The sequence below is a fragment of the Calonectris borealis genome, chromosome 1 (assembly GCF_964195595.1).
Source record: "Calonectris borealis chromosome 1, bCalBor7.hap1.2, whole genome shotgun sequence".
Taxonomy (NCBI): domain Eukaryota; kingdom Metazoa; phylum Chordata; class Aves; order Procellariiformes; family Procellariidae; genus Calonectris; species Calonectris borealis.
Genome location: NC_134312.1, coordinates 93,969,712 through 93,987,343, shown reverse-complemented (window position 1 = coordinate 93,987,343; position 17,632 = coordinate 93,969,712). Strand labels below are relative to the sequence as shown.

Below are 17,632 nucleotides of genomic sequence, written 5' to 3'. Positions count from 1 at the left end.
GTATCAAAGGAAACAGTTTTGACTTATGCTAACTTGTAAACAATTTCCACTGTAAATTCCTTTCATATACATTCATCGAATGTCTCAAGATGTGTTTGTGGGTGGTTTTTTGGTTTGGGATTCGTTCCCCCCCTGCCCCCCCCCCCCCCCCCCCCCCCAAAACATCAAACATCCTGCACATCTGCTGTAGCGGGAAGGTATGTGTAGTACCAGAAAACCACCTTCCTATTATGAAAGACTGAGCTGAAGCCAGGTTGTTATGCTAAATGAGCATTAAAGGTCTGTGGCTGGCGTGTGTGAACTATGCATATACTTTTTTAGGGTGCTTGAGGTCGCAACATCGTATTTTCATGTTGCTTAAAAGATGAAAGATGGGAAACAAGTTTTTAAGCAGTGGTACTATGGAAGTTGCTAGACATTCTATTTTGTGTAATTTTGTCTTTTTATATTCTATCTGATTTGCTTTAAAGAGCTGTGTAGGTACTTCTATCTCGATAAAATTGTCATTTCCTGACAAAGCAACTGGGGAATCTCTATGCCTTGGATATCTTGCATTAAAAATACAGAAATCATCCCGGTTGGTTGATAGCTTCAGGTTTTGAAACTCGTATGACACAATGAAATTGCAAATTCAACATTCAACTGAAGTCAGCCCTTGGAATTATTTTTATCTTCAGAAGATGGGAATTGTGGCCAACCTTCTGTTGAGGAGGGTGTGTATGAAAATTACTGCTGAGTTTCAGACTCTTTCTTTGTTAAAGTGCATGTGCTTTTTTGTCTCTTCAACTTTCCCATTTTCTCTTGGAGAGTCTAAAATCTGGAAGGTGGTTTAACTTGCATGAAACTCCTCCCATTTTCAATGTGAATGTCTTCAGAGTGTTAGGTTGGCATTAGCGCTTCCTATTTTCTCTTTGAACATCCAGAGAGGCTGCAGGCAATGATAGAGCTTGAGAAATTGTGTATGCTCACAGAGCAGCAGCAGGCAAGAAGCCTACTGCACGGTGTGCTTGTTCTGTATGCATTTAGGATGCCTGGAGTCAGGAGAATGCCTGGAATGTTGTTCACTGGAGTAAAGCCGGTTTTTAGATGTATGATGTAGTATTTAGACCAATATACAAATCACCACCTTAAAACTAATGGAAAAACTACATTTAATGTCAATAATCATGGTTGAGGTGAAATGTATGATTTCTTTGGCAATGCATGTGTTACTGTCTTGAATATGCAGTACTAAATCTCTGCGTGTTTTGTTTTTTTTTTTTTTACTCAAGCAGAAAAATGCATACATAGTAGCACAATGGTACGTGTATATCAAAAAGCTGTTGATGAAGGAAGATTGAGTATCAGCATCTGTCATAACTAAATGAGCTGTTGTGTCTTAAATTAAAAATGAAACCTTGAACTAAAAGGAGGCTCCTGTTAAAACAGAAAATAATCCAAAATGACCTACTACCCCCCAAGATCTTAATTGTAGTAAAGACAGGGTGCAACTCTGAAAAAAGAAAAAGTGCCAGTTTGAATGGCTGTGCTGGACTTTATATTAAACAGCAGAGCTACTAAGCAATAGCTGGAAGTTCTTGAAAGTGTATTGTAGTTTTAATTGGTAAAAATTAAGTAATGGCATACCTTTAACCCCATGGTAACCTTGAGAATCAACAGGAAATATGGCATGTACAGAAGCGGGAAGTCTAGAGTTGTAATTGAAAAGTTTTACTTACGCAAAATGATGAAGTGTGGTGTATACCTATGACACCAAGGAGTGTGTGGGATGACATAGGAACCTGCTGATGTTGCAAAAGAGCTCTAGGAACCTCTTCCTCTTGTTCCTTTGCAGCCATAAAATTATTTTCTGGAGATATTAGGCTGCTCTTTTCTCGTTGCTTTAATTCACTTCAGAAATGCAATAGTAAGAGCAATTTAAATAAGGGGAACGGAACTCTTATGCAGGCTTGAATAAAACTATGAGATGATGTAATCTGTTTCTGTCTCTGTGAAGGAACCCATTACGGTGTTGCAATATCTACAAAAACTGGAGTTGTTTCTATGTTTAACAGAAATCGTTTGTTTTCTTCTAGTTGTGTCTCATACTAACACTGTGTTCTGCTTTCTGGGTGAGTACTTGAGTCCTGGAGTATACCGGAATATGTTTTAAAAATAAGATGCTTACATTGTTGTCTCATTGTGTGCTGTGTTCCCCCCGGCCTCTGCTCTCTCTTTCCAGTGGCGTAAGAAAGGACTCGCGCTCCTTTTCTGCATCTTACAGTTTTTTGCCTTGGCATGGTAAGTGACTTCTGTCCCACACACACCATTTTCTATTGCACCTAATATTAGTAGCTGAACTGTGAATGGATTTTGACCTTGCATGAGTTAGAGGGAAGGAGAATTTTTACCTTGCCATTCCCCTAGGTGCAAGGCAATGCATCAATGAGGAGCTGACTTGTTCCTGCTTCTTGGTCTCTCACACCACTTCAGAGGCTTTGGAGATGGAGCTCAGGACTCCATTTCTGGGGGAAAGTTTCTTTGAATCTGCTTGATCACTGTGACCTTGAAGTAAAACTGCTTTTTTTTTTTCCCTTTTAAATCAATTTGTTGCTTACTGTCTGATATTCCTCTCTTACACTCTCCTGAATTTGTCTTGTTAAAAGACCCAGATATGCCAATCAAATTAAGTGTCAGTGTTCTTTAAGTTAACATACGCTCTGTGTAATGTCACAGAAGTAGTACAGAAACTGGTACAAACATCTATCCAGCCCTCAAAATTAATCTTACCTGCCTGTGTAGGCGCTGGAGCATGAAGAATATTGGGTGCAGGAAAACTGTGTTTAAAATGCTTCTACAGTATGCTCCCTGGTTTTGCCATAGTGTTTCACAACCTGGCTGGGCTAAGATGACTTGCAAGGATACTCATTCCTGTGCTTACAAACTCAAAGCTTCATTTTGGTTGTGTATCTTGCAGTTACCTGTTTAGAACATCAGAGTGGTTGTTCTTCTTGTTTGTGACTCTAATAAAATCTGACATGAAGAGTAACTTTAAAAATCTTTCTTCTTAGGTACAGCATTTCCTTCATACCATTTGCAAGGTACGCTTCCCTACTCTCTTACTTTTTGTCATCTTGAGGTGTAATGAGACAGCAGATTAGTTTATAGAAGCATTGTAATGTATGGCTTTAGATGTTTTTCCATGGTGGTGTTTTAGGGGGAGGAAACGCACGCAGTTAAACCTGAAAATGAAACTAAGCATCTTCTCTAGTGGGAGAACACAAATGTAACAAAATGAGAGGGTTTCCTATAAAAATATGTAAGTGTACTGACCACAAGCTAAACTTAAGGCTTGCCTTTGGAATGCCTAAATGTTGGTCCAAAATGCTACTAGACAAGCGTATCCTTCTGTGTACCTTTATTCCCTGTTCTCCCTCACAAGCACTATGCTGTGTTTGAGCACACAGCTCTCTATCCCGCTCCATCAGCCCCACCCTCCTTCGGTGCACTGCCTCAATACGGGCTTACAGGTCTCGTTTCCATCGCGGTCGGGCAGGTGGACAGTGAGCAGGCCTGCTTGTCTCTAATGCATTCACGTAGCCATGCAAATTATGTAAGCGCAATTAATACATGGTCAGCTGATCTTTAAAGTCCTCAGTGTCAGTGTGATAGCAGCATGGAATGAGTCTCATCAAGCAGCATAAGTGAGGTGACTGTTTTTTTTTTTTTTTTTTCTTTCTCCTGCCTGTAGGGATGCTGTGAAGAAATGTGTTTCGGTCTGTGTGTCCTAACAGGAATACTGGATGCTTCACAAAGTTCTAGGAAGTATAGTAGAACTATGTTAAGATCACTGTGTATTCTCCTACTTCTGTCTTAAACGTGTGCCTTTCAGCTTGTTGTTAGAAGCTCCTTGTGTTAAATCCAGTGTATGGAATTGCTTGGTTTTGTAAGTAATGGTGTCTGTAGGACAGGGTGCTCGTGATCAAATGAAGTTCAGCCTGGCAGAAGAACTGGGCAGAGATCCAGAATTTGTTATGATAATTCTTATGTAAAATCATGTATTTGTTTGGTTTTGCAAAAGTAACAAAGTAATACATGAAGTCTGTAAAAAGGAGACCTTGACTCTGATGGGACTGTGCCAGTCTAGAGGATTTCTTTTTCAAGAAAAAGAAATCAGTTGCTAACTGATTTCTTACTGGCAACTTGTTTTTTTTTTAAATAGCCTTATGTCACTTAATCTTTGCACTGTTTGCCTTGGATAGTGGCATATTGGTGTTTTCTTTTCCTGCCTCTCTTGCAAAATTTTAGGTTTCTGAGCCTTCTAAAAGGTTTAATTCTAAATGAAAAGACTGTTTTGGAGTAAGTATGAAATGTTTGCATCTTCAATGAAGTATTTAATTTTCAGTTTAGACTGATGGTGTTTCCTTAAAATACATGAAAGGGACACTTTCATTTGTAAAAACTTGTTCCCATAGGAAAAGCACTTGCAAAATAAGGTTAATAGAATTTTTCAGCTGCCAGGAACCTGAGTTCTTTGCCTTACTTACAGCTAATGGCTGGTCAGAAACTGAAATTTTTCACATGAAGCTCACTCTTCTCCCCCAGCTGTAGCACAGGAGCAGTGTGAAGCTGAGGGCATAATAGATAAGCAAAGAGAGAATTTCTCAAAGGACAAACTCTGTTGATAAGGTGGAAGTGGGCTATTGTTTAAGCAGTCTGAGCCGGGGAGAAGACATTTTCTTTTGAACTTGTAAATAAGTTAAAACTCCAACACTTTTTTTTTTTGTAAGTAGGATCAGTTTTGTTTCTCCTAAAGCTCTTGCATACACTAGTGAACAACTTCTGCTCTGAGGAGAAAGTACAATTTTCTATTGCCTGTTTTAGCAAAGACTGTGTAACAATCTAGCTGCCAGCTCCAAACAAATGCTGAACAGTCAGTATACAATTCCAAGGTCACTGTACAGTCTCTTATTTTCTGAGCTATGTATAATCACTTACTCCCAAACCATTGCAGTGGTCAGTTGTTTAATATCTGAGCAGAGATTCCTGCTTCTGCTGTGTGAGATAGATACTGTTCAACTGCTTTCACCTTTCCTATTACCAAACTGTCTTGCTGGAGTCAGTGTCTATGAAGATGCTTATCCAGTGGACTTTAGTATGAACTAAAGCCTCTCTTCCTCCATCTGCCAAGAGTTTAGTCATGTAACAGCATTGTGTTTGCATGGCAAGCGTATCCCTGACTTGTACCACAAAGATTTTGATGTAGGAAAAACCTAGATCTACTTGGCAATAAAGTGTAGGCCCACAGTGAAACCAAGTAATTCTATGGCTTCCAGAAAGTTACTAGAAACTGAGTTAATTCAAAGTCTTAAACTTAAGTGTCCTTCTGATAATTTATAAAGCACACTACCAGCCTGCTGTTAGGATCCTCTTAAAAAAAAAAAAAGATTCCCTTTTGAGGGTGGTATGAAAGGGAAATTTTAACAGGCTTTCTGTGGATTCCAGCTGGCTAGTTACTGTTACAAAGGCACTTGAATGGAAAACGCCACCTTGAAAACATGGCACTGATGTTGGGATGAATCAATTATACAGGATGATGTGCAAGTGCTATGTCCTGGTGCTTCTTTTCCCCCGCCTTGATAATGTTTACAGAATTCCTTTGTATAAGGGCCGTTGAAATGCAACTTTAATGCCTTTTACATTCCAATATTTCTTAATTAACATCTCTGGATGTTCCTGGAAAACGCTGTAAGTATAGCATACATTATTTCTCCTTCCCCTCTCCAGGAAAGTTAGGTTAACTCGGATCATCATTCCAGGCTCATCAGCAGTCAACGTAATGGAATTTGATTTCTAGGGTTCTTTTTCTGAATACTTCAGATTAGAAGGAGTAAAAGCCTTTTGCTTATTCCTTGACTAGCTTGTGCAGGATTGTGGTACCCTGACTCTCTAGCAGTTCCTCTAGAAGAATGCTAGAATTGGGTATGCTGAATATTAGTTTTTCAACTTGCATATTAGCTAACTGGAACCTTTTAGCTGTTGTGAGCACAACCACTTAGTAGTAGGAAATTCAGGAAACTATCAATAGATAGCGGGTAATCTTAAATGGATTTTTTTTTTTCTCCCTCCCTCCTACCCTTTTTAAAGCTGTAATTCCAGCCCCACAGCCTTTTACTCAGTAAGAAAGAACAAATCTTCATTTGACTGCATAGCACATGAGGCTAAGCAATCGTGTCCTTAAAGGAAGGGAACCCAAGGGGAGATGGCAAAAATACAACGATCACCAGAGTGCCACTAGGGTTTATGTTGCCCTTTGGTGAAACATACTCAGGGTTTGTCACTTCGACTACAAGCAGTTTTGATTTAAAATAACTCCTCTATCAGAACAAAACTCTTCAGATTCTTACTCACTTATAAGTAGTTGTATTCAGGCTATTGCCAAGTTTAGCAGCAAAAGATTTTTCCACTTCGTTAAAATACTTTATTTTATATGATTTTATATAATCAGGGAATAAACTAGTATATGAATGTTCCCTCTTGACCAGTTTCATTCTGAATTAGATTATACCATTATACCTTTTTTTTTTTTGTCATTAAAACTACTTTGTGTTAAGTTTTGGTACCATCAGCTTCGGTTACCGGCTTGGCAGGAAGCATGGTGGGCATTTGTGAAGCCCTCTCTAGCGTTCTATCTTAATGACCTTCAAGGCAGGAATGTTTGTTTTGTGCGCTCTACTGCAAGTAGAGATGTTTGTGGTTTAAATCACAAAGCTCCTTCCTTCCCAAATTCCTTGCTCAGTTGCCTACGGCACTTAACTCAAGACTGACTTTCCTAAATAAACTTATAAGCTGTTGGATGCCCATCTTGGTAGGATTTGGTATTCTACCAGAAAGTGCTTTTTGCCCAGCCTGACTGTTGGTCAACTTGCCTATCCACTTTTTTGACATTTTGCAGTACAGAGAACATAACCTTAAGCCAGCAGCCTTAGCATACAGTCCTAGCATGAAATGTGCATATCTGGGAGCAGATGACTTTCCAGATATAGTAGAAACGGGAATGGGGAAGGTGGTAGTCATCTGTTCCCGAAGTACTGAGATGCTCTCCATTAAATTGTGGGATTTTTTTTTTATTACTTCAAATTTTTGCTCTGTTTTATGTGATGAAGTCCATTGTGAATACTGGTACTATCTGAGATGGTTCTACAGTGATGATGTGAACAATTTCATCCTGTTTAGTATTTACAGTAATAAGATTGTTCATGAGCTGTTATAAAAAACAAGGAAGACATTTCTGCACCAAGTTGAAATTCTTTTAAGAAGTCATGTTTTAAAAAAGAAAGTGTGTTAGGCTTTACGTGTGAATACTTAATATGCAAATTTGGGCGAGGGCGGAGACTCTGCTATGCGATGGCTTCCAGCTAGGTGCAGAGTGACAGGCTTGAATCGATCACAACTTGTGGTCGATTGCAGCTGGTGTGCAATGGATTTGGAGGCTCACGGCACTGTTGCTTACGTGCAGTCTGAAACGCGTGTTCTGGGAACTGCCTTGTGGAGCAGTGTGGGCACTTGAAGCTCATGCCCTTTTGCTGTGTGCTAAGAGATTGAAAGAGCCTCTGTTGAGTTTCTGAGAATGGTTCTTGCTCTGTTTTGATGCTTAATCATGTTAATGAAAGTAAGATCGCTCTTGCTATTGTAGACTCTCAAAACTGAGGAGGAGGATGACGTTTAGCCACACATTTGTCTTAAATACTGATGTTTACAACCATAGCAAATACTGGCCACGTAGGACAGAAAGCACAGAAATGGTGTATTTTCTTAAAATTGCGTGCCTCACTGTAATGTAACAACAATAAATTTTTCTAACAACTGTGGAATTGTTTTGTAAAATAAAACCCAAGCTTTCAGAAATTCTCCACAATGTTTTATACTGTTACTGATTCTGTTTGCTGTTGTGCTTTTTCTATGTATTTACACTGTTTGATTTCTACTTTGATAAACACCTTTTTTCCTAACTTACAGCTTTCTCTATAATGAAGTGAAATCTTTACTTACAAGTGCTGGGTTTTTTTCCCTTCAATAAAGTTGTCATTGCATTAAATAAATTGCTCTTATGATTAATATGGAGTTTTTAATTATGATGATTCTCTAGATGATGCTGGAATTGCTGTGTGTTGTTTTTTTTGTTTTGTTTGTGGGGTTTTTGGGTTTTTTTGTTTTGTTGTGGGTTTTTTTTTTTTTTTTAAAAAGTCATTGTCTCATCCTCACTTCCTTTGCTGTGTACACAACATGTACTGCTGAGGGGAGTTTCTGTGTCACCATGCTGCTGTGCAGCTGCTTCACCCAGCATATGTCTAGCTCAAAGAAATTCTTATTGGCATAGCTGCTTGCACCTAGATAGCTGGTTGGCGCAACTAGAGTTGTTAAAGTGGGAATGATATTTTAATTATTTATTTATTTACCTCAAGAGTCAACCTAGATGTGCCAACAAACTGTTGGCTTAGTCCATGCTACAGAGCAAATAATTCCTGATGCTATTCTGTCAGCAAAGACTAGAGTTACGAAACAGCATGCCTCTGGCTCTTCTTTGTGGAATAAATACACTCTGAATAGTAATGTACACTGGAAGTAAGAAGCCAATGATTTATGAATGTGTGTTAAAAGTAGAGTTAGAGGCAATGATTTTAATTTTTTTGTGTTTTTTTTTTTTTTAAACTTTCAGAAAGCATGTCTATTTAAGTTTGTGCCTAATACACATCCAAACGCTTGCTGTGGTTTTAATATTCCTTGGCAGTGTACAGGGCTCTGCATTGGGCTGTTCAGAGTACATTAAACTTTCTTCTGGTTGACAGGGCAAACCAAAGCAGTTGCATTTTTTTGCAAGGGTGGTGGTGAGACTTGTGTGCTGTGGGAGGCTGAGTGAAGTTTTCAGTTACTTTTTTTTTTTTTTTTTGATTGTTCTTCTAAGGAAGCTCTGTCTCAAAGCTGACTAAACTGAAATTTCTATCCTACAGGAAACACCACAGTTTTGTTTGAAATAGAAGAAGCCTGTCTTCCTGTAATATAGAAACCTAGGGGGTTGTATTTTCTCTCTTTTAAAAGGTCAGAGCTTCCAAGGACTTGTCAGGAGAGCTTGATACAGCTATTTCATATCAAGACATCTATGAATCTGAGTTCTAAAAGGACAATAAATCTTTTCCATATTTAATAGCTTAAAGCTATTTTGCTTGCCTATTCAACCTCACACATAATAACAAACTTGTAGAACTTTGCCACATCGTTCTCATGCTGAGGTCTTAATACCTGAATGATTGTTAAATAAAATTAAGTCTTCACTTGAAATCAATGAACGATCAGCTGCCCTCTAGGGAAAGTGTATTCTGTAGATGACTTTGCTCCTTAGAAATACTCTGAAAGGGTTTATCAGTTGTGCTACAGCATCTAGTCCCCTGAACCCGTTTGTAAATATTGGGGCAGAGTCGTCAGCACCACATTCAAATTCAGTGACAAGACTCTCTGAAGGCTGCCGTACTCATGTCTGCCCCTTTCCCTTCTCCTTCCACAAGGTCTGATTTGCAAGAGAGGGTATTTTGTGGATTCAGGAAGTTCAAAGTTGGGGATTGATATTTGTTTCCTTCCCTTACTTGTACCTTTCCTACTGAGTTCAGTCTCGGTTGCAGTATCAGAGGGTGTACAGGCTTGTGACTGCCCAGCCATAAAGAGCTGGAGGTGCCTAAAAGGAACAAAATCTTCTGTTTTCTCACTTTTCTGAAGAAAGCTTCTGATGAATCAGAGATGAAATAGTATATGTAAGCTGCCAATCTTTGGGATTGATATTTTAAGTTAGCCGATTTGAAACCCTTTTAAGTTTTTCTTGGGTTCCCTTGTGGCATCTCTAAGAGAGGTTATTCCTGAGAGTTTGTGCTTGAATATCTCTGCAGAAGCAAGTGTGGAGTAACACTGGCGTAGTGGCAGAAATGGTAGATTGAAAGTATCGGCTGGCCAACATGATTTCATCACAGCTCTGAAGAAGTGTCACTTCCAAAAAGTGACAGTGTGAAAACAAATTATTTTATCATGGGCATGTACTCCTGTGTTTTCTAGTTGTGTGTGACAGGCTCACCACTTTTGAGAGAGTCAGATGCTTCCACCGAGTTATACTTGCAACTTGTTAACCCTCATAGTTAACAAAAAGCTTTAACTTGCACATCCAAGTCAAAAGTGCATGTTTGATTTCCCTAATATAAACACTGAACCTATTACTTTTGTTCTGGGATGTTGTAAACAGAATTTAGAATTTTGTTTAGAAACTCTTAAATTCTTTATTTTTACTATTTTCTTAAAAATGGGGACGGTAATAGTTTCTTGCTCTAGGTGCTAATCCATGTCTGGAGTCTGAAGATCTTCAAGTAGGAAAAACAAATTAGGGAAAAGTATAATTATTAGTTTGTTTTAAACAACTTACATTTATCACCAGCCTGACTACCTTAGGATTTTTTTCTTTTTTTTTTTTTTTTTTCTTTCTTCTTTTTTAAAAGAAGAAAGGTTGCTCTGCAAAGCCTCCCATGCTTTCTGGGCTCAGAATTAATCTCAGTTATAATCTCAATTATAACACCAGGCAGGGAGGTACTACTTGAATAAGCTGCCTGCTTCACTATGCTAAAAACATACCTGGTGGAAGTTATTGAAACTGTCCCCTCACCCCCCGACAGTAATGAAAAGGCTAATCTTCTCTAAGTCTCTTCTAACCTAGCAATCTCTTAAGGGGCTGGATCCATGATTAAAAAACAGAGGGAAAGCAGCTGTCTTTTTATCCTCTCTTAATTATTCCGTGGTAGTTGATAGGTGTTGATTTCCTTGGAGTGTCATGGTGATGGAGGTTACATTTCCCTGTGTTGTTGGGACTAAATGTTCAGAGGGGGTTAGTTGTTTGAATGGCTAGTGGGAGCTTTGGAGACGGAAAGAGTGAGTCTTGTTCTCTGCGATTTCATCTGATCACGAAGGGCTGCCTTTTATTTGGAAACATGCACCTAAAGGCCAAAAAACAGCTATCCAATGTCAAGGCAAGGAAGGCCTCTTTAATTACCTTTTTTCTTGTTTTGTTTTTTTCTTTCTGCTGTATCTCACCAGCTGGTGGCCAGGAGGGTTTTAGAACAAGTTTAATTAGAAAGTAAAAAATGACACCTTGCTTTTTCCTCCTGTAACTTAGTGAATAAACTCCAGTAAGTGTTGCAGGATTGTTCTTTCAGTGCTCTCTCCCATCCTCATTGCTTCATTTGAAAATATGAGTCACTAGATTCTTATTAGTAAATCCTGGACGTGGCTGGAGATATTTGTGAGTATTGTACTTGCATTTTTAACTAGTAGGGGTTAGTTCTGACTGGCTAGGAGCTGCGAGGTGTCTGATCCCTGCTTGGAAGTGCCCAGCTCTCCCAGCTGGGTTTCAGGGAAAGTTCACAACACTGCAGGTTTTGTATGAGCGTTTTCTGCTCCCTCTGATGCCCTTATCGATTTCCTTGTTTAATTAAACGGGAGACAAGTGCAAGAGGGATAATAGTCTTCTGTCCTTCGGCCCTGCTCTGTCCCACTTGCAGTGGCAATGATTGTCAGTCACCCTGTAACTGTGTTACTCTGTAAGTGCAGCTACCTTTTCTTCAATGTCAGCTTCAGGGAGATTTAACTTCCAGCCCAAGAAATAACCCACCTGACATCTGAGAATGGGTTATTCTCGGTGCCCCAGCAATACCTACGTCCAGTGACATTAACCTGTTTGTGCCTCAGTTTCAGCATCTGTAGACTTGGAAAAATTAATCTGGCAAGGAAGTAGGAGAGAGAAGGGATGTTTGGGAAGTATTCAAAGTCGTTATTTAGGTGAACAGAGGGACATAAGATTAGAGGATGTCTCTTACTTCTCATAAACAGGCTAAATATTCAAAATAAAGATTTCCACCCTTAATGTTTTTTTAAATGAAAAGACAACAATAAGCAAATAACTTTGACTATGAATCTATCTGTTTGGTTTCTCTTCTGCAGCACTCTCCCATGGCAGCTGTGTGAAGCAGAGACAACGTACGATGTGAGGAAGCCTGACGTGTGGGATGGGATTCATATGGGTCTGGATATGTATTTTAAAGTAAAATCTCAGGCCCAGGAGCATTCAGCTGATCGTTTGCTTGCATGCATGCAAACTTTTTATTTCTAGGCTGGAAAGATATGCCAGTGGTGAGCTGTGCCTTCTGGATATGTTGCTACACACATCACAAATTGCTCTTACTCTGAACTCTTAGAGCTGAAACACCCTTCCCCACACTGAAAATAGCAACTGGGCTATTCCCACTAGCCAACCACAGGTAACTGCTCTCATTTTGGAAAATGTTGTGGTTGCAGGCATCCTGAGCTATGGTAACATAGTTGTAAAATTGAAATTAAAACTGCATGAAAGTCAGGTATTTTAAGAGATTAGATTTGTGGGTTTTTTTTCCTCCTGGAGACTAGACTTCCAAGCATCAGGCACCTCGTGTGAGTGGTAACCAAAACTGCCCAAGTGTGACTTACTTTTAGTATCTGAAAGTGCATTTTATTATTGTGCAGGATGCAAATTTTAGTATGATACTCCAAAGCAAATGCCTTCATGCTTCTCCCTTAGGGATGCTAGCTGTAAAAAAAATCCAGTCTGACTGATGAAAAACTTGCTTCCCAGCCCATTACTGGAATGGGTCCCTTATCCATTCCTTCCATATATCCTTCCTTCTCCATAGCTCTGTCCTAAGAGTGCTTTGGGGAAGCTATGCACTCAGGGCAGGATGCCCCTTCCTTCTGCTTTGTGGCTGCCTCCATTTCCAATCCATCTTGGCTGAATTTACTCTTTACCTCTAGCAATTCACCAGTGTCTGCTGGTGAGACAGTGTTTCACTTCCTCATTTTGAAACCCTTCCACCAACATGAACTGTTGTCACTTTTGTGCATGCCTTTGATTTCCTTTAAGCTCTAAGCATCTTGAGGAAGGCAGACTGGATCTGATTTTTCAGAGGCTCTAAACTGGTATCACTCCACTTGAAGCCCTGTGAGAGAATGGGCAGTCAGTACTTCTGAAAACCAAGCTGCTTCCCTTTTTATTTGTCTATAGAAAGAACTGTGTGTAACGACTGAAATATTACTACTTCTATGAGCTATTGTCTCTTTACTTGCCTCAACTTTGAATTTCCTGATTTCTGAGCACCTAATTCTAAAAAAAGCTGTGTGGAAATACAGCTTTGACTGAAAAAAAAAATCCCAAAATAACACAGATGTATTTGTTTTAGAGCTGTCTGAAAAACTGAAGTCGTTGAATTGAAATACACAGTACTTCAACCAGCTCTGATTTCTGTTTATTTACTTTTATAGTATAATGAAACTAAAAAGTGTCTCACATAGTTTCCTATGCATTTGCTATGCCATTTGATCACATGCAGGGAAAAATTACAGTAGTAGCTTCTCTCTCCTCTTCAAGCATTTGGAAAGGAGAACCCAAACATAAACATATTCCATTATACACAAACATACTACCTGAGATGCAATTATTTTTCCAAATGCGAAGTGGCACGCTTCCAAGTACCTAAATATCCTATAGATTTTAAAGTACATTCTTCAGTTGTTCAACAGTGAAAGTGGGCTGGATATTAACTAGAAGTTGCTATTTGACACCTTCCAGTGTAACTCACAAGGTGAGTTGACTGATAGAGTAATCTAGGTAATTTTGTTATCAGTTGGCAATTAAAAAAAAGGTACACAAAGGCTGAAAAGAAGAGAGGGGAGATGTGTTAGACTGTGAAGTTTGAAAGTAGCATGATTGGGACTACCCAGGTGTAAAAATACCTCAGCCCTGTCTGGCTTGCACCTTCTGATGGTGCTGAGATTGCTGAGAATTGAGGGTTCTCTCCTAAAGGCTCCCATTCTGCAGAACATCACACTGCTGCACACCTGCAGCTGTGCAGTTTTGAGGACTTGCAGCCAGTATCCTTACTCCATGTAGGGCTTGAGGGATTAGTAGGACTAGTTGCCGAATAAGGTGCTGTACAACACAAATAAGATCAATAAGCTCTGGCCCTTGCTGCTTAGGTAGGTGGTATCTCCCAGGTTTTCTAACTGCAAGATCTGTTGAGCCTTGTCAAATGGTGGACTTAACTTAAATCCTATTTTACAAAGTTTGCCAGACTCTTTCTTGTGTTTATAAATCCCATCAGTGATCCACCAAGTCATTTCATCTTTTAGAAAGAACCAGAAGCACAGGAATGCAACAGGGGCTATTGAATTAAATGAATGCAAAGTTCTCAATAAGTAGCCAGAAAATATATTTCTCTAAAAACGAATTCCAACATTATGTTTTCATAATCAAGTCCCTGACTATGTCACGTCAAACAGACCAGAAATTTCAGAGACACTATCGGCACTAGATGCATCAGGAGAAATTAGGCACTCAAATACCTTGTTATGTGGCAAAGTCCAGTGTTTACGGATCAACGGTATTCACGTGTCCTCTACTTAACCCTTTATAGCATGGAACTGAACCCAGATCTCTCATATCCTTGGCTGAGTGCCGAAGCTGTTGGACTTCTCAGTAAAATGGCAGCTTCTTTGTGGAGGGTATGTGCGGTTGGATTAGGCTTGTCAGAGAAGGTGTCAGCCTGAGGCGAGAGGGAATGCCTGTTTTAGGGATGCCGGGGGAGCTTTTGTATGAGATGGACCTTGAGCAGGGCAGCAATGCCAGGCCTCAGGCAGTTAGGCTCACACCCAGCCCCAGAAGCGTGGGGTCTATCCCTGGAAATGCAGCCAGAGGGGAGTTCAGCTGCTTGTAAGGTGCAGCAGGGGTTTTGTGAATGACAGTGGGACCAAGGGATGGACACAGTAGGCATCAACGGTGGAGTGTAGGGATGCTACCTTCTCCTTGTGCATTGAAACGTCAGTGCAGAAGGGTCTCTCACCATTACATTTTGATTTAGGAACATAGAGGAACGAGGTTAAAGCATTTATTCAACATGCCTGGTGAAAATATTTTAAGACTACCTTCTCTGTGTAACTGTCTTGACTGTTACCAGCTCCTTCAGTTAGAGTCCGCATCAGCATGAACGCAATTTCCATGCATTGTTTCAGTCTGGAAATGAAACAATTTTCATTAATGGAAACCTGGTTCTCAAGCAGAACAATTAGACCCACTTCAGGTTGAAAAAAGATAAAAGCATGCTAATTTGGATGGAGGACTCTTCTTTCAAGGCAGCCAATTGAGTCATCAGCCTGCCACCCACCTGACCGTCTGACAGGTAATTAGGAGATAGTCCTCTTTTTGTGTGGAGTGTGTGCGTAAACCTCCACGCGTTGGTGTCACTGCCCATTGGGACTTCCAGAGGAAAGAGCTAGTCAGTGGCAAAAGAGTGAGGAGAGCATGTTTGTCAGACAGTGCCCAATGAACTGACTTGTTTTTTGATTTAGCTCATTATTTTTGTCTTTTAACAGCTACCTGAAGTTTCCGGCAGTAAAATCATCATGGCAGACCTGGGCTGCAAAAAACCCAGTGACTGCACCGTCTCCAGGCTACTCAGCGTAGTGGAGAGCGAACTCCGGGCTGGGAGAGACAAAGGCGACCCCACTGAGAAACAGCTCCAGGTTGTCTTAGAGGATGCGACGCTCTGGCAGAGATTCAGGGAAGTCACTAATGAGATGATCGTGACCAAGAATGGCAGGTGAGTGATCTGCTCAGCACTGTGGGCTAAGTGTAAATGACAGCCAGGGGGTTTATTGTTATTATATAATAATAATAAACTGTGTGTGTAGACTCGAAAGAACTGCAGTGAGCACTTAACAGTTTTATCCTTGCAGCCTCGCAGTCCCCTAAAACCAGCATATGAACCTGAATGGGGTGTCCCTGCTCCTTTCTGGTCACTGCTAAACCATTCCTGCCACCCTTTATTCCTACTTGTGAAACATGCTGGAGAAATATATTGACTGACTTAAGGTTGCACAAAAAGGGAACTTTTGCAGGGGAATAGATGGTACCTCTCAAAACCTTTGAATGACTTCTTGTACTAATAATCATCAGCTTTTATTAGCAAGTCCTTACCTGTACACCTCAAATTACTGTACAGAGCAGATTGGTGTTGTTATCCCCAGCTGCAGTTCCTGTCTCTCTGGCCTTGGCTATTAACAGCTTGTACAAGCAGTCTGTACTAGAATGGGGTACAATAAAACTGTGCCCATGTATGTGCAGTCTGGATTGCATGGTCCCACAGTGGTATTGCTCTGTAGTTGTTGCTGGTGCCCTTAGAAACACGTGCGGAATATTGGTTAACACACACAGTTTCAGAAAGACAAAATATTGTGATTGTAAATGGATCACATATCTTACTATTTGGGGAGCACAGAAAGGCATAGGAAAAGAGTGCAAAACCTGGCGAGAAGGATACTAATTCTGAATCAGACACTGCCTTGATGGAGGCTCTCCACAGAGGTTCTGCTCTGAACTGGACTGACAGCAGAGTCCAGCCCATAACAGACAGGCAGCTACTAGAATAAGGTTTGCTGGTACAGTGGTACTAAGGTTTTTATTTAAAGTACCCTTGCCACCCCTCTGCCGTCCCCCCCCCCGCCAACATGCACACATTTCTTTTGCGGGACCTCTCAGGAGGTCTGCAGAGGAGAGAGGAATTAAGAGATAGACAGAAAGATTTACTCATGTGGTGTGACTTTTATTGATTTTGCAGACTTTGATTTAGCAGAATTTGTGGATGATATTACTGTTGACTGTAGCTTGACAAGGGACATAGGTGAAAGCAGTTAAAAGGAAAAATCTAGTCTGTTGGCTCAGCAAGGTTATTCTGTTGAGAAAACAGCTACCTTCCCAAAATATCAGCTCTTGGTGTAACACTGCCTATTGCAGTGATTCCTAATTCCTCCTAATAACCTATAGGGATAGAAATCTTCTGCTGACGTTCTCTTTACACTGAGAAGCTGCTTTTCCTTCATTTAAATTCCTTTAAAAACTGCTGTTAGGCCACAGCAAACTTCTGAGTGGACTTTCACTTAGTGTACGGCAGCTTACTAGCAGCGTAAGTGCCAAAAATGAGGTAAGATAGGTTTGCCTCAAATTAATTAAATTGGTACAAAGAATCACACCTTACCAACAGGGTTTTTTCAGTTTCTTTCCTCTCAGCTAATGTAAATCATGATTGCATGGTGATACTAGTTCCTTCTAAAATGTCTAGGTGAGTGCATAGATAAAATCTTTTTATGATGACGATAAGGGAATCTTTCGTTATTTGAATATGCCTGGTTACTTTTTATTTCATTGTGTAAGCTGCCTTATTTTTCTTTATTCTCACACACTCCTCATCAGCTTAATCCTATTTTTCGTAAAGCCAGTGACAGCTCTAGTAATGTCAGTGGGGGCTGGAATAGGTTCTTTATGATCAAACTACAGCAATCTCAAAATAAAAAATTATAAAAGTGTGTCACACTGTCATGTGCATAAATCCTTTTAACACGGTTACTGTAGCATCAGGGACTATGAAAAAGGATCTCTTGCATTTCTGAAAGTATCTTCCATAACAAACACATCAGCGCACCAAAAAAAGGAAATAGAGACAGTGGCCTGCAGCAAAGCTCTCTGAGCAACTCCATGCTATTC

At 40.1% G+C, this 17,632-nt stretch overlaps 1 protein-coding gene across 7 annotated transcripts in view; it reads left to right on the top strand.

Moving 5' to 3' along the window:
• Positions 1-17,632, top strand: part of SFT2D2 (SFT2 domain containing 2) — a 32,278-nt gene that overhangs the window by 2,770 nt on the left and 11,876 nt on the right. For 5 of the 7 annotated variants that reach the window (XR_012676432.1, XM_075167569.1, XM_075167561.1 and 2 more), the window contains exon 5: positions 15,466-15,692. Coding sequence is in view for 6 of the 7 variants with exons in the window: in XM_075167569.1 (XP_075023670.1) it covers positions 15,466-15,692 (227 nt within the window). In the remaining variant the exon portion in view is untranslated. Of the gene's footprint in view, positions 1-2,075; positions 2,112-2,221; positions 2,281-3,050; positions 3,081-3,730; positions 7,891-12,178; positions 15,273-15,465; positions 15,693-17,632 lie in introns of those variants that run through there. The other 2 variants (XM_075167601.1, XM_075167592.1) reach the window with 2 other exon arrangements.